A 17,481-nucleotide genomic window follows, 5' to 3' on the forward strand; every position below is an offset into this window, starting at 1 on the left:
ATTTGTGTATATGGATATATTTGACTGGTAATCCCTGATAGCTGAACATCAGGTTTCTATTACAACAACTTAAACAATTCTAGAAAGCCCTAGAAATATAAAGAGATCTGTGACTCTAAGAGAATAGATGTGAGAAGTTTCAGTTGCCTGGCTCTTGTTTAAGTAAAGGTGAACTTGTTTGCCCCTTCTCATGGTTTAGAGCTTCCAACTGAAATGATTGACTCTGATTCTTCCTTAGATGAGAAACGACAGACAAGCCATGTCCCAGGGGTTCAAGCATCATTCCTAGATTCAGTAAATTCAGGATGATGATTCACTGTGAAATTTATTTCTGAACTCTTGCAAATATTGGCTGCGTTGAATGGGAGTTTGTTAGTTGGATGAAGTGTCTGAAAAGGGAAAAATAAATGATTAAAAAAACACAATAATCCACTTATAACTGATCAGTACATGGAAAAGGACTTTGCCTAAATACACCTGGTATATCTGTAGCTCTTAGCACATTACACAACCCATAGCTAGGCTCTGAATGTAGGCGTTGGTCTTACATTACCAAACTGGTATGTACTCTTGTTGTTTAGGTACATAATATGTTTTCTAATATACTCAGTTAAAAAAAATCTCTGAATTAAGTAATTATTTAGTTGCATATATCTTGATCTATTTGAATTTTTTCTTTTTTCTTTTATTAGACATTTTCTTTATTTACATTTCAAATGTTATCCCCTTTCCTAGTTTCCCCTCCAAAAATCCCTTATCCTACCCACCCTCCCCCTGCTCACCAACCTACCCACTCCTGCTTCCTGGTCCTGGCATTCCCATATATTGGGGCATAGAACCTTCACAGGACCAAGGGTCTCTGCTCCCATTGGTAACCAACTAGGTCATCCTCTGCTACATATGCAGGTAGAGCCATGAGTCCCACCATGTGTTTTCTTTGGTTGGTGGTTTAGTCCCAGGGAGCTCTGGAGGTACTGGTTAGTTCATATTGTTGTTCCTCCTATGGGGTTGCAAACCCCTTCAGCTCCTTGGGTACTTTCTCTAGCTCCTTCACTGGGGACCCTATGCTCAGTCCAATGGTTGGCTGTGAGCATTCACTTGTGTATACACTGGCAAAGCCTCTCAGGAGACTGCTATAACAGGCTCCTGTCAGCAAGCTCTTCTTGACATACACAATATTGTCTGGGTTTGGTGGTTGTTTATGGGATGGATCGCCAGGTGGGACAGTCTCTATATGGTCCTTCCTTCAGTCTCTGCTCCAACCTTTGTCTCTCTAACTCCTTCTAAGAAGATTAGAAGTATCTACACTTTGGCTTTCCTTCTTCTTCAGTTGAAAAATAAATTGTCAGAGTGTTTCTTAAACAACAAACTACCACTTTGGGACTTGTTCTGAAGACTACTTAAATACTTTTGGTCACATTACTTTTCCTGAGAAAATGTGAACAATCATATGTTCCCTCCAGATAGCACACCAAAGACAAACCAAATGAACTATTCCACAAAAGTTTATCTCAGTGACCCCTAGACTATTGTGGCTGCTTACTAGGGTATGCATAAGTGAGTGGTTACATACAGAAGCATGGGGGACTCATGACAGTTATGTCATGGAATGCCTTTCCCAGCACAGGCGATGACTCTGCAAACCTTCATCCCTGAGTTCACCACATGATTTTCCACTTGCAGGTTGGAGATGCTCCAGGTTCTATGAGTTGTTTGTTGCTTTTATTCCTGTGGAGGGCTGAGGTTTCTGGTGTAGTTTCAAAAGCTGTCTAAGTTTTGCGTTTGTTTGTTTGTTTGTTTGTTTGTTTGTTTTTAATCTTTTATTTATTTGTTTACACTCCATATTTTATTCCCCTCCCAGTCCGTTCTCTGACTCTTCCACATTTCACACCTCCTCCTGTGTCCTTGGGAATGCACACCCCACACCTGACCTCTAAACTCCCTGGAACCTCTACTCTCTTGAGGGTTAGGTACATATTCTCTAACTGAACTCAGGCCCTGCAGTCCACTGCTCTATGTGTGTTGGAGGCCACATATCAGCTGGTGTATGCTGCCTGGTTGGTGGTCCAGTGTTTGAGAGATCTCAGGGGTCCAGGTTAATTGAGATTGCTACTACAGGGTTACCCTCCTCCTCAGCTGCTTTCAGCATTTCTCTAATTCAATGATATGGCTCAGCAGCTTCTGTACATTGGTTGGGTGCAAGTATCTGCATCTGACCCTTTCAGCTGCTTGTTGGGTCTTTCAGAGGTATCATGACAGGTCACTTTGTTGAGTACTATACAGCCTCAGTAACAGTGTGAGGCCTTGGATTCTCCCCTTGAGCTGGATCCCACTTTGGGCCTGTTGCTGGACCTTCTTTTCCTCAGGCTCCTCTCAATTCCATCCCTGCAGTTCTTTCAGACAGGAACAATTATGGGTCAGAGTTTTGCCTGTGGGATGGCAACTTCCTCCCTCAGTTGTTGCCCTGTCTTCCTGCTGGAGATGGGTTCTATATGTTACCTCTCCCTACTCTAGGGCATTTCATCTAAGGTCTCTGGTGCATTCTGGAGGGTCCCCCTAACCTCCCACCTCTACAAGTTGCCTGTTTTCATTCTTTCTGCTGGCCCTCGGGGCGTCAGTCCCTTTCCCTCACCCAATACCAGACCAGGTCCCTTGTCTACTTTCCCTCTCAGGTCCCTCCTTCCCTTTCTCTTTGTGATTGCTTTCTTCTCTTTCCCAAGTGGGACTGAGGCGTCTTCACTTGGGCACTTCAGCTCGTTGACCTTTTTGAGTTCTGTGGACGTATCTTGGATATTCTGTACTTTTGTTGGTTGTTGTTGTTGTTGTTGTTTTGTGCTAATATCTACTTATTAGTGATTACATATCATGCACATCCTTTTGGATCTGAGTTCTCTCACTTTGGATGATATTTTCTAGTTCCATCCATTTGCCTGCAAAACTCAGCATGTCCTCTTTCTTTTTTTTTTTTTTTTCAAGAGAAATCGTTTATTGAGTACACATGATAATGGATACATAAGCTTCATTCCCATCTGTTATTTTATCTGATACCATTATTCAATTTTGATATTGCATAGGGTGTGCCAACAACCATTTTATAACCAAATTTTGACCTTGCTTGGATGACCCTTTCAATGGTGAAACTCATTAAAAGTTACAATAGTAACTGGCAGTTTAACAACATCAAGGTTTTTGAAGACAATGTCTTCTCCACCCAAGCAACCATAAATAAATTCCAAATGGAACTTGGCACCACCCTGAAGGAATTCTAACTTCACACTGTTGGGGAAGTTTACCAAGATGGCTTCAGAATAGACTAACTTTACACAGCACATTAAAAAAAAAAGACACATTTATTCATGATCAGACTATTACATTTAGCAATCAACAGCATGGGTGAAAAAGGTCTACAGTATAACCTTTTGTTGGAATGCTTTACACTTTCCACTGAAGAGAAACTAAAATAACCTGTTATACAATTAGTCACAAATACAGTCCTGGAGTTTTTGCCCACACACATGAGTATTGTCTAAAACATGTCTTCTTTGTTAGACAAAGGGCCTTTGCTAGGCCCTGCCACCACTGTGCTTGGCTGAGTTCACAAATCTTTTGTAACCTGTAGCTTCCCTGTCACTTCTCTGGCTCTCCTCTCCTGCTAAGCTTTGTTTCCTGGCTGTATGTAATTAGAACCTCCTGCCACTGCCATAGCTACTGCTGCTGCTGGAACCGCCATAGCCACCTTGGTTCTGTGGTTTAGCAAAGTACTGGCCTCCACTACCATAAGAGCCAGAGCTCCTGCCTCCAAAGTTTCCTCTCTTCATCGGCCCAAAATTGGAAGACTGATTGTTGTAATTGCCAAAATCATTATAGCTTCCACCACCTCCAAAATTGCTTCCATCATTGCCAAATCCATTATAGCCATCCCCACTGCCACCATATCCACCACCACCACGTCTGCCACCAAAGCCACCACGACCACTGAAGTTCCCTCCTCGACCAAAATTGTCATTGCCACCAAAACCGCCTCCACGACCACCACCAAAGTTTCCAGAACCACTGCGACCTCTCTGGCTCGATGAAGCACTAGCCATCTCTTGCTTCGACAGAGCCTTTCTTACTTCACAGTTGTGGCCATTCACATTATGGTATTTCTGAATAACAATCGTATCCACAGAGTCATGGTCATCAAAGGTGACAAAAGCAAAGTCCCTCTTTTTCCCACTGCCTCTGTCAGTCATAATTTCTATCACTTCAATCTTCCCATACTGCTCAAAATAATCTCGTAGGTGATGTTCTTCAGTGTCTTCTTTAATACCACCAACAAAGATCTTTTTCACAATTAAGTGGGCACCTGGTCGCTGAGAATCTTGTCTTGAGATGGCTCTCTTAGGTTCCACAACTTTTCCATCCACCTTGTGTGGTCTTGCATTCATGGCAGCATCCACTTCTTCCACAGTGGCATATGTGACAAACCCAAAGCCCCTGGATCTCTTGGTGTTTGGATCTCTCATTACCACACAGTCGGTTAGTGTTCCCCATTGCTCAAAATGGCTCCTCAGACTCTTGTCGGTTGTTTGAAAGCTCAGCCCTCCGATGAAGAGCTTCCGCAGTTGTTCTGGCTCCTTGGGAGACTCGGACTTAGACATGACGGTAGAGTTACGAGAGCCTTCAGCGATGCTTCCTCGGCAGTGTCAAAGAGCAGAAAAGGTCCTCTTTCTTAATAGCTGATTGATATTCCATTGTGTAAATGAACCACATTTTCTGTATCCATCCTCTGTACTGTGCCATCTGCGTTGTTTCTAGCTTCTGGCTATCACAAACAAGGTTTCTATGAACATAGTAGAACACATGCCCCTGAAGCATGGTGGGGCATTTTTTTTCCATTTTTTATTAGGTATTTAGCTCATTTACATTTCTAATGCTATACCAAAAGTCCCCCATAGCCACCCACCCCCACTCCCCTACCCACCCACTCCCCTTTTTTGGCCCTGGCGTTCCCCTGTACTGGGGCATATAAAGTTTGCGTGTCCAATGGGCCTCTCTTTCCAGTGATGGCCGCCTAGGCCATCTTTTGATACATATGCAGCTAGAGTCAAGAGCTCCGGGGTACTGGTTAGTTCATAATGTTGTTCCACCTAGAGGGTTGCAGATCCCTTTAGCTTCTTGTGTACTTTCTCTAGCTCCTTCATTGGGGGCCATGTGATCCATCCAATAGCTGACTGTGAGCATCCACTTCTATGTTTGCTAGGCCCAGGCATACTCTGACAAGAGACAGCTATATCAGGGTCCTTTCAGCATAATCTTGCTAGTGTATGCAATGGTGTCAGCATTTGGAAGCTGATTATGGGATGGATCCCCGGATATGGCAGTCTCTACATGGTCCATCTTTTTATCTCAGCTCCAAACTATATCCCTTAGAGTGGTATTTCTGGGTCTTCAGGTAGATCTATTTCCAATGTTCTGAGGAACCTCCAGATTGCTAGTGACCTATCCACAGAGACCCAAACCAGGACTTGAGATTACTCAAGACCATGAGTAACCACTGGCCAAGTTTAAAGACTAGGCCCTCCTCTGATTTCCTCCCCCTGCACCCCCACCCCCGTGTGTTTTCCTGGCCAGCTTCTCCCCCTGCCCCCTTTTACCTCTCCACCCCCTTTTACTCTTAACTACACTTTTCAAATCTTATTTTGGACTTAATAAGCTCTACTTTGATAGTGACTAGCCTCCACTCTCTGTACCATCTCTGCACCACACCACCCCCTCACATCCCCCAGCCCACAGCTCACAGTGAGGGCTCTAACACAGCTAATGGAACTGCCTTTCAGAAAGAGGTGCCTGCCCTGAGCTCTCTACTTCCTTTTTCCTCCAGCTGGGCCCAACCCCTGCTTCCCTGAGGTCCCCTGCAGGCCAAAAAGCTGGATCAGTACTTGTCCTCTCACACTGGCCAGCAGGCTACTGCTGCTATGGCTAGAAAAAGACAGAGCATAACTATGGAGGCTGCCTCTCACTTCCTCTGGCCCTGACTATGCAATGAAACCTCTATGCTTATTTCTTTGAGCTTTTCTTCAAGGTTGGCCTTTTTTCTTCTTCTACTCTACATTTAGGATGTACCAGCAAAATAAAAACGAACAGGATAAACAAGGAGACCTGTTTGCTAGATCACAGAGTCTCATAACACCCAATCTTGGAAGCTAAGCAGGGTTGGGCCTGGTTACTACTTGGATGGGAGACTAATTATTTATTAATACATATTTAGGCTGTAAGCTTCAGCTTTCTCTCTGACTAGCTCATAACTCAATTATCCCTTTTATTCCAACCTGAGTTCAGCTACATGGCTCATTTCCTGTCCTTCTTTTCTTGTGTCTGTCATCTTAGCCTTCTGAAACAAATCGCCAGGGCTTCTGGCTATTTCCCAGAAATCTCTCTATCCCTGCCAAAAATCCAGTTTCCTATTTCCTCCTTAGATCACTGGCCATAAGCGATTTTATTGACAGGGGATACTTATAAATGATCCTTTCTATAGAACTTCACATTGTGTTTTATGTGAACCATAACTAAAATGTAAATTTCATAAAATGTTACCTTAGATTTCTGCTTCTTCTGATTTCTACATTAATTATAGTAGTTCATTAACTGCTAAAAAGAGCAAATGATTCAGGTGATATTTATCAGTGAGGCAACACACTGAAAGTAGGTACAGTAATAAGGGGATTACATTTTCAAACAGGAAACTGCAATGCTTTTTTATCGATCTTTCCCAATAATGCCTCCATTCTGATTCTTTTTCAAACTGTAATCATGGATTAGTTGAGGCAATAGTAGCTATCATAAATTATAATTTGGTAAAAGTCACAATAATAATAATAATAAAGCTGGGGTCTGACTTTGCAAGCTGTCATTCGCTGGAAAAACGAAACTGCAGAAACTTTACCTGTTACACTGGAATGTTTCCAACTGATTTTGTTGACATATCATCATGTGTTTTTCTAAATTTTTTCTCTTTTCTGGTTCTCATTAGCATAAAATATTTATAATGTTAGTTGAGAGACAAATGTGATTGGGCACCCTCATCCTTGTTACCCAATGATGGACAGCTTAGACAATTTAGATTGAATTTAATAATGTTTCCAATACTGGTTTTCTTTCTTCCTCTCTCTCTCTCTTTCTCTCTTCCTCTCTCTCTCTCTCTTTCTCTCTTCCTCTCTCTCTCTCTCTCTCTCTCTCTCTCTCTCTCTCTCTCTCTCCCTCTCTCTCTCTCTCTCTGCCTCTCTCTCTCAGCCATTTAATTGTACATCGTACTCAAAAGATCTTGAATAATTTCCCAAGCTTCCAACCAGGGAATAAAACCATTTCCCTGTATTTGTATAGCTCTGTTTGATTTCCATAGCAGTCAAGGGCAAGTAGAAAAAGAGCAGAAGAAAGATTTATTTCTAGGTCTAAGTAAAAGCTAAATCCCAGGATAAAAGAAAAAGTCAAGCATAATAAAATGAAGGGAAGCTCAAAAGAAATGAAATTGCTGGATAGGCCTGAGCTGAATATGCCTTTTGTTCTCTAAACTCAGAGCGTAATAAATTAGGTGAGAACACAGGACATCATCTGTGTCATTGAAACTGTACCTAATGCTTGACTAGGGAGCTGAGCGACAATACACAGATGGAGGGCAAAAGATGTACCAAACTACCAGCCAAGTGACAGGCTAGGGCTGTGAATGTGCCTTTGCTGCCAGCATCAGAGATGCAGCTCTGCTTGCTCCAGTGTAGTACTGCATGTTAGCACTCTACGTTCAGTGCCAACACTGGATGCTCAAACTTGAAAGTTTAAATTTATCAAGTGTTAGCACTGTCTCTTCAAAGCCAGAAAATAATTTTTAAAAAATTAGAAACATTTCTTTCATTGACTGAGAAATAAAACTACCTCAAAAAACAAATTCACTTTGCTCAAAAATATTGAAATAGAAATCATTACTATTTCAGTGTTACTATTTTAACAAAATCTAAAGAGCTTTGTCTTTCTAAATTCTCAAGCTCAAATTGGGTAATTGGGTCCTATATCAAGTTTCCTTTTTAATTTGTATTTAGATAGTTTTATTTTCTGTTTGATATCTACTTATTCTTTTTGAATTTTTATAACAGCTCTACCATGAGTAGTAATTAATTCATTAAAATTAATTTAGGTATTACTTGAAATAGCCATCAGCTAATTAAAAATTTGTAGGACACCTGTGAGGTGTAGGTCACTGTAAAGCCCATCTTAAAGACACAGAATCAGTCTTTGTCACATGATACAACTTTTCTTATATGAACTATTCTTTTCTGTAGAGAGTATTTGTGATATAAACATACAGCCACAGAAAGTTCTGCTATTTAACATTGTAAGAAATTCTTTGCTTTGTTTTATTTTTTTGTTTGTTTGTTTTTTTGTTTGTTTGCTTTTTTTGTTTCTTTGTTTTTTTGTTTTTTTTTTTTGTTTTTTTGTTTTTTTACATTCCTCTCCTTGAACCATAGCTCCAGGTTACCCGTTTTCAGTTTCTCTTTGCACAGTACAATTGTAACAACAAAAACATGGAAAGTAACTTTACCTTTGCCCTATCTCAGACCAATAATCAGAATTTCTGAAAATCAGTACTGGACATCTATGTTTTCTCAGACAACCTCTGGTGATTCTAATGATTCTGATAATTCTAATATCTAGAGTTGAATCTTCTGTGTTAAAGAAAATTCTTTGTAGAAATTCTACAAAGATATATTAAGTCTGCAGAAGCACAATCATTTAAAATAACAATTATAACCAATGAAGTGATTAGAAATAAAGTTATATATATATATATATATATATATATATATATATGTATGTATATGTATATATATATAACATATTACATATATGTTACTTGGAAATCCTTAGTAATTTAACTATATTAGTCAAGGATCTCTACAGGTTCATAGGGTATAGCATTATTGTATACCTCCAATTGGTAGATAGAGCAGATGCATCAAAGCAAACATTTTGCTTTGTCTGAGATTTAAAATCTCTTCATCAACATTAAGCAATTGGATATCGGCTATGTCTTGCTCTTTCTCAGCAGGCTTTTTCTTTTTCTTTTTTTTTTTTTTTTCAGAAATACTCAGACAATCCAGTAAAATAAATTCTTGGGAATTTTGTGCACTAGGTGAGCGTCCATATAAATCCTAAAATCTTACTCCATGAACCCATCTCCATTAATTCAGCATATCACATTTTATGTTTCTTCCATCACTTCCCTACACCCTTAAAATTCAATTTCAAGCATATCACCAGACTTCTACTTGAATGAGTTAGAAAACTCATGAATTGTGTTAGTGGTGGAGTCCAATGCTCTATCTCATCTGAAGGGGCATGCATATCACTGTGTCTATTTATGTCAGGAGCCAATGTTCTGTGGTTCCTATGACATCCCCACACTGGTTTGTCAAACATCTTTAGAGTAAGTCATTGCCTGCTCTCCATAGTAGGCAGGATTAACTCCCCTGAGAAGGACTGACAGGCCAACACTTAGGGGTTACAGGTGTGCTTGGGAATGCATCCTCGGCTAAGAGTGGATAAGGAATTTTCTCAGGTACAATTGGTCAATTAGAATTCAGGGATTCAATCCTCTCAGCACCCTCAGGGTCATTCCCCATTGCCCTCGTAAATCACAAAATCACATTCTTTTCTGTACTTTAGCTGCTGGAGATTAAATTTGCCACATGATTCAGAAAATTGTATAATGGGGATTTAACTTTGTGTATCTGCAACTTGAGCTCTGGGGCTGTTGGCAAAAGATTCATCTTCCAGATCACACTTAGAAAGGTTATGCACATAGGAAGCAGGATAGTTTTATCACTTAGCTCTGTTTTGTGTGTGTTTGTTTGTGTCTGTGTTTTGTGTGTGTAAGAGAGACAGAGACAGAGAGACAGAGATATAGAGAGATATATTCAAAAGATGAGACATTCTTATTTTTCCACAAATGTTCAAAGATTTTATACATGGAAACACTATGTTTCTTACTCCTCCCAAGAGGTATTCTATTAGCATTGTATTTATCTTGTGCATTTCCTTGGATAAAACACAAAATGAATATTCAGTGCTTTTTGTCCTACCAGAGGCATCTTTACTGAACAATGGGTTTCATTCAGGTTGAAGATCAGCTCTAGATACCACCAAGGCAACCAGGGAAACTCAGCCTTACTGTTCTTCATTTTTGTTGATGTTGTTTTTGTTTGTTTATTTTTCACTTGTTTTTGCTTGTTTGTTTTTGTTTTATGTTTCAGAATAACTACAGATGCTACAATGTATTAATCTGAAGTGTTATTTTTAACAGAATCCAACAGCACAACAGTGTGTGTGTGTGTGTGTATGAATTGTATGAATGAATGAATTAATTAATTAATTAATTAATGTTTTGGAACAATGATTCCTGTCTTGCACTCCCTCTGTGAACTTGGTGTACTTTGTAAATATTGTAAAATCCATAAACTTTGTAAACTCTCAAGGCAGGAATGTGGCCAGGGCCCCTCTCAGGAGTTCCAGTAGCCCAGCCCCTCCATCAGACCTATCTAACTCTTGTAATAGCATTTCCATCCTCTGTAAATGTCATAAAGGTCATTGCCAGCTCTTCAGCAGGACTTTCCCCAAATTATGCTAATTTTGGGAGAAAAGTCTTAAGTCAACAATCTCTGAGTAGGAAAACCATCCAATCCCTGAACTTCCCACAGAAACCCACTAATCTCTAAGCAAGAAAATCCAACAATTCCTGCACAGGAAAACTCACAAATTCCTGTGCTCCCCCATGTTCAGGATTTGAAATCCCATCAGTCTTCACATTGGAAGTGTCCACCCTAGAAAGCTCCACTCTACCCCTGCCCCCCAGAAATTCCATGTAAGCACTGTCCTTTGTCCAGTTTCCTGCTATCTGCTCTTGGTAGAATTAGCCAGAGGACAGGCATCCTTGGTTTTGTCCCTCCTCTCCCTCCTCTCCCTCCTCTTCTACCCTCCTCTCCCTCTGTTCTCCAATAAGTCTCTCCAATGAAATCTGATGCCTGGTGAGTCTCTCTCATCAGGAGAAGACTAAGCAAAGAAGAGAAAGAGCAGGGCTGAGGCTCTTGAGCTCCTCAGCTCAGTGAGGATGCTCTCCTCTGAAAGCACCAACATCTCCGCTGAGAGGGTAAAACTGAGTGAGCGGTTGCTAGGCTCCACTGTCTCAGGATAGCCTTCTCTTGGGATAGCTTCTTCTCAAGACTTTAAGGTTCTTGGGCTTCTGATCCAGAATACCTTCCCACCTGAGCAAAAAGGCAGGTACTAGTAAAACTGCAAGCATGTCTACATTTCTTTAAGAGTATAGATGTTCTAGCAGTAATTTTGAGTTGATTTTGAAATTTGTAGTTTGAGAAAAGGAATTTTTTGAGCAAAGTATTGGTAGTAATAATTTTAATTTCTTTTACTAATCGGTGAAAGTAACTGAAAATGACTACAGATAAATGAATAAGCATTTTTGCAGTGAAAAATATAAAAATAAGCATAGATTCTGGTTGGATACATGTTCTTGTACTTTTGATAGGTCAAAGTAAAAGACAAAATTTAAATAGTTGCTTTTCTAAAGTATGATAAATTATGTTAGCAATGATAGATTATGTAGGACTGCCTGGTGGGGGGCCATGTTTTATAAGGCAAAGAATGTACACATTACCAAAAATTATAATAAAGCTGCCAACCTAATGAGATGGTGTTTAAACATGAAGTCATTGAGATGTAACTGGTATTAAATGAAGTCATTGATGCAAACTTAATAATGTGAATACAGTCTATGGCATCAACATACCAAAACTTCTTTTTTTCTCTGTTTCTTTTTTCCCCCTTTGTATCCTGCGTCTCTCTTTCTCTCTGTCCCTATTTCTCCATATTAGTTGTTAACAACGTGGAAGCATAAACCATCACTCAGCTGTCCACATCTATATTATTAACTTTTAAATTTCCATTGCTTAGGCCCCCTGATATATGAAATATGACAAACAAGCCTGAGAGAACTAGGAGAGACACCACTAAATTATGTTAACCATTGGCCCAAATCAAATCTCAACAGATAATATTGAATAAATTTTATAAATCCTATTAAGTGTTAGAGAGTTTCTAAATATTTACCTAGCACATTCTTATAAAACATTCATGACTTATTAAATAGCTAGAGATTTATTCTTGTAAAATACTAAAAGTTCAGATTTTCTGTCACATAAGTTTCTTCACATACAATATTGTGTATGCAATCACATTAACAATCACATTTTAATCCTAGTATGGCTTTCTCATTTAAGTAACGAGACAGTATATATTAGAGGAGAAATAATCAAGTTAGAAATTAGATAAAGGCTACATGGAGTAAACCTAGTTATGCTCTTTTATATGAAAAATATCTATGCTTATTTAGGAAGCAAATAAAATACTACATTCCCAAATGGCCTATTCAAATATATTTAGTGTATATTATCCAACTTAAACCACACTCTTTGTTTGACTCACCGATCCTTTCTCTACATCAACCGCTTTCTCTCTTAGTCACCTAGTTTTCTTCATGAAATTTTGTTCCACTACCACCTCTCCCAAAGGATCTTTATCTCACTCCTGAATTGTGGCCCTTTTCTACCATACTGAATTCTGTAGGAAGTCCACATTAAACACATCTATGAGATTTTATGCCAAAGTCCACATATGAGTAAGAGCATGAGTATTAGTTTTTCTAGGACAGGGTTTCCTCTTTCAATGCAATATTTTTATCATTAAGTTCAATATTTGCCAAAATTCCACAAGGAAACTACTACAGCTGATGAACAACTTCAGCAAAGTGGCAGGATATAATATTAACTCAAACAAATCAGTAGCCTTCTTTTGTATAAATGATAAACAGACTGAGAAACAAATTAGGGAAACAACATCCTTCACAATAGCCACAAATAATATAAAATATCTTGGTGTAACTCTAACCAAGGAAATAAAAGATCTGTAGGACAGGAACTTCAAGATGGCTCAACAGTTAAGATCACTGATTGCTCTTCCAGAGGTCCTGAGTTCAATTTCCAGGAACCACATAGTCCATAACCATCTGATGCCCTCTTCTGATGTGCATGAAGAGAACAACAGTGTACTCACATACATAAAATAAATAAATCTTTTAAAACAGAAAGAAATGGAAGAAGACCTGATGGAGCCAAGGGTGAGGAGGAGTGGGATGAGGAACTACAGGAGGGATGACTGAGATGAGCACAAGGACTGGAATGTAAATAAAATAATTTGTAAAAAGAACAAAGCACAAAAATTAATTTTTTAAATGGTATAGATTACATGAACCATTCCCAGTAAAACTCACAATAATTTGAAAAATAATGATATGTACTCAAAGGACAGATCCATTTATGTATTTCAAAAGACTAACCATATAACTATTTTTATATTAGCATACAACTAAATATTGAGATATTTAAAGTGCACATATGGACAAATGGTTTAATTGAAGAAAAGAAAATCAGCACTAAGAGAAGAGAGGGAATGTCCGATATTTTAATTTGGAAATTGTTTTGGTTGTATGAAAAGTTAATCATTTTTCCAGTGTTCCATAAACTGATTACTTCATCATTGATGGTAGCAACTGAAAGGAAAGACTAAACCAAGAAACGAAGCAAATCTAACAACAAGCATATCTGTAAGCTAGAAAATAGGAGATAATCATTTGTGTACCCAAATCAGAACTGAAAAACCTTTATAGCAATTATTTAATGCAGAGACCTATAAAACATTTTAAATTAAATAATAAATAAATAAAAAGCTATGCAGTACTATACTAAATTAAGTATGAATATACCAACAGGAATGTCCTCAATGAGCTAATTTCTATAACTTTTAGGATATTAAACTTATTACCCAAGATTCCCCATGGGTCTATAATGGAAATATAAAATCTTAACTGAGCATATTGATAATACTAACTTTCTGTAAGAGCCTGGCTTAATTTGACTTATTTTCAGTTTTTGCACTAAAAACAGAAAACAAAAATGTTCAAATTGTATGTTAACCTAAAAAAACTAACAAGTTTGCAGTAATACTGGAAAATAAAACAAAGACCTAAGTTTATTTAGATGTTATTTTCTTAAAAGAACCATGAAGTGCTAAGAATAATGTATGTTCTTTTAGGGTGAAATGCTCTATATATCTGTTAAATCAATTTGGTTCATAACTTCTGTTAGTTTCACCGTGTCTCTGTTTCAATGACTTTTCTATTGGTGAGAGTGCGGTGTTGAAGTCTCCCACTATTATTGTGTGAGTTTCAATGTGTGTTTTGAGCTTTAGTAAAATTTCTGTTACAAATGTAAATATCCTTGCATTTGGAACATAGATGTTCAGGATTGAGACTTCCTCTTGTGGATTTTTCCTTTGGTGAATATGAAGTGCCCTTTCCCATCTCATTTGCTAACTTTTGGTCGAAATTCTATTTTATTAGATATGAGAATGGCTATTCTAGCTTGTTTCTTGGAACCTTTTGCTTGGAAAGCCTTTTTTCCAGCCTTTTACTCTGAGGTAGTGTCTGCCTTTGTCACTGAGGTGTATTTCTTGTATGCAATAAAATGCTGGATACTGTTTACATATCCAGTGTTAGCCTGTTTCTTTTCATCAAGGAATTGAGTCCATTGATGTTGAGAGATAGTAAAGACAGATGATTATTAGTTACTGTTATTTTAGTTCCAGAGGTGGTATTATGTGCGTATGATTCTCTTCTTTTAGGTTTATTGTCAACCAATTAGTTTTTTTTATGTATTTGGGGGTGTGGTTACAAACTTTGTGTTGGAGATTTCTTTCCAGTATCCTCTGTAAGGCTGGATTAGTAGAAAGATATTGTTTAAATTTGGTTTTGTCATGGAGTATCTTGATTTTTCCCTGTATGATGATTGAGAGTTTTGCTGGGTATAATATCCTGGGCTAGCATTTATGTTCTCTTAGGGTCAGCTTGACATCTGTCTAGGCTCTTCTGGCTTTTAGTGTCTCTGTTGAGAAGTCTGGTGTAATTCTGGTAGGTCTGCCTTTGCCTTTTTCCCTGACCACTTTTAATATTCTTTCTTTGTTCCGTGAATTTAGTGTTTTTCTTCTATGACTTTGTTGAAGATGTTTTCTGGCCCTTTGAGCTGGAATCTTCACTCTTTTCTATTCCTATTATTCTTATATTTGATCTTTTCATAGTGTCATGAATTTCCTGGACATTGGTTTTTCACACTTTGTATTTTCTTAGACTAATGTGTCAATATTTGGTATGGTATCTTCTATACCTGAGATTCTCTCTTCTACCTCTTGAGTTCTTGATCTATTTCCTAAGTTGTCCATCTTCAGAATTTCCTCCCTTTGTATTTTCTTTGTTGCTATTTCCATTTTCTGTTCTTGGACTGTTTTGTTCAATTACTTTACTTGCTTGGTTTTATTTTTCTGTATTTCTTTAAGGGACTTATTTGTTTCTTCTTTAAGGACTTCTATCTGTTTGCCTGTGTTTCCGTGTATTTCTTTAAGGAGTTCCTTATATCCTCCTTAAAGGCCTCTATAATCTTCATGACATAGGCTTTTACAACATTATCTTGCTTTCCATATGTTTTAGGGTAGCCAGGCCTTGCTGTGGTGGGGAAAATGGGTTCTGATGGTGCCAAACTTTCATTGATGATCTTGTGCCTTATGCTGGCCCTCTGGTTCTCTCTGGGGTTAACTGGCATGTGTGTCTCTGGAACAGGTCTCCTTGGAGGCAGGTCAAACTCAGTTACCTGAGTTAGAGCTGCTCTCCTTGGAGGCAGGTAGTCTTGTCTTTTTTTTTTTACTGTGAGCCTTGTGTCTCTAGCTAAAGCAGTTCTCCTATGTTAATTGTTACTGTAGACCTCCTGTTCTCTTGGTTACTCTGGACATACTGGGCTTTCAGGCTGTGGCATTTTAACTAATATTAGGCCACTGGTGTGGCCCAGGTAGGGAAGTGAGCAGGAAGGGAGGTGGAGCTCAGAGGTGGGGTGGGTAGGTAAGTCCAGAGTCTGCTGGGCTGTATGGTTGTCTACTATTCTTGAGTATTTTGGTGAAAATTTCCCTGTGTCCTTGATCATTGTGGAACTCCTGGGAAGCATGCAGGCCGCAGAATTTAGGCAGGTATCCAATCTGTGCCATTTTTAAATGTTATATTCCCATTTGAAAATAAAAATCATACACATGTCAATATACAAACTAAACATATATGAAACAAACTTATGTGTGACTTTCAAAATAATATCCTTCATTAATGGACAAAATCTATTATCACAAAAAAGTATGTGGTGGTCGTGATGAATCAGCTGATTGTATCATCTTGAACACATGCCCAGCTTTTGTGTTGAATCATAAAGTCTAATTTAATGCTATTGCTTAGCCTCACTGATACAGGATATCTGGCCCAGAGCAGGTGAACCTATATGTACTGTCTTATTTAAATTTTATATTTTGGCACTTAAACCTTGGGGCACACTTCCAACTAAATTGTAAGTAGGAATGATGCCAACATAACAGATGAGCAGAGCATGTCAAAGCCAAGAGGCCATGCTCACACATCAAATGTGTTTACCTAGGGCAGAATTCCCAGTAATAAATCTTCACACATGTTCAACAAAACTGTGCCAGCATGAAGATGTTGCCCCTTCTTTAACACACTTGAACAAGCATTAACTTTGAGTTTATATTTAGAGATGCAACTTAGCCACAACCTCGTGTTAAACTGAAGGAAGAAAAAGTAGATGTTATTTAAGCCTTTAATAACTGAATCTATATTGGTTCATAGAGTAATTTTATAATTCTCATATAAACACTATCGTGTAGATATTGTATTAATGGCATTCATAATGCATGTAAAGTAACTTGGTGAATAGAATGTTAAAGGATATTATAGAAAAGTTCTCAAATACCTCAAATATTATTTTCTATAAGATGTGGTAAGGATGCGACTAAATGTTTACAGCTTTATCTTTGAACAATATCAAAATTAACATTTTTGGGACATTATGCCTGAAGTTACTATGATGATAATTATGAAAGCTCAACTTCAAATATTTCAAAAGTGTCATTATTTTATTATTATGAAGTTGATTTGAAATAACTTTGTGACTAGGACTTCAATCAGGAAAGCTTCTTGGAGAATTATGTTCTTTGTGAGAAAGGAAGGATGCATATTTCTAGTTGAAGTTTTACATACATAACAAAGCCTGCAGAGGCTGAGGGTGCTTCACACACACACACACACACACACACACACACACACACAAACACACACACAGTAAAATCCTCCCAGCCAATGTTCTCCCATAATTTTCTAATTGCAAGAGCACTGAATTTCAAAGAACACTAAGAACTTAAAGTCACATTAAGATTCACAAAACAACTTGTCTATGACGCATTGATCACTCAGTGGCTTCCATTTTATAGAAAACATTA

At 38.3% G+C, this 17,481-nt stretch overlaps 2 protein-coding genes across 5 annotated transcripts in view; one reads left to right on the top strand and one right to left on the bottom strand.

Annotated features, from left to right (window-relative positions):
• The window catches only part of Cdh18 (cadherin 18), a 928,594-nt gene that overhangs the window by 161,290 nt on the left and 749,823 nt on the right, over positions 1-17,481 (top strand). The gene's annotated exons all lie outside the window — the stretch shown is intronic.
• Positions 3,633-4,797, bottom strand: Hnrnpa1l2-ps2 (heterogeneous nuclear ribonucleoprotein A1-like 2, pseudogene 2). The gene has a single exon (NM_001165971.1). It carries the CDS (start codon positions 4,641-4,643, stop codon positions 3,681-3,683), a length of 963 nt encoding a protein of 320 aa, NP_001159443.1. The 5' UTR covers positions 4,644-4,797; the 3' UTR covers positions 3,633-3,680.

The sequence above is a fragment of the Mus musculus genome, chromosome 15 (genome assembly GCF_000001635.26).
Source record: "Mus musculus strain C57BL/6J chromosome 15, GRCm38.p6 C57BL/6J".
Lineage (NCBI taxonomy): Eukaryota > Metazoa > Chordata > Mammalia > Rodentia > Muridae > Mus > Mus musculus.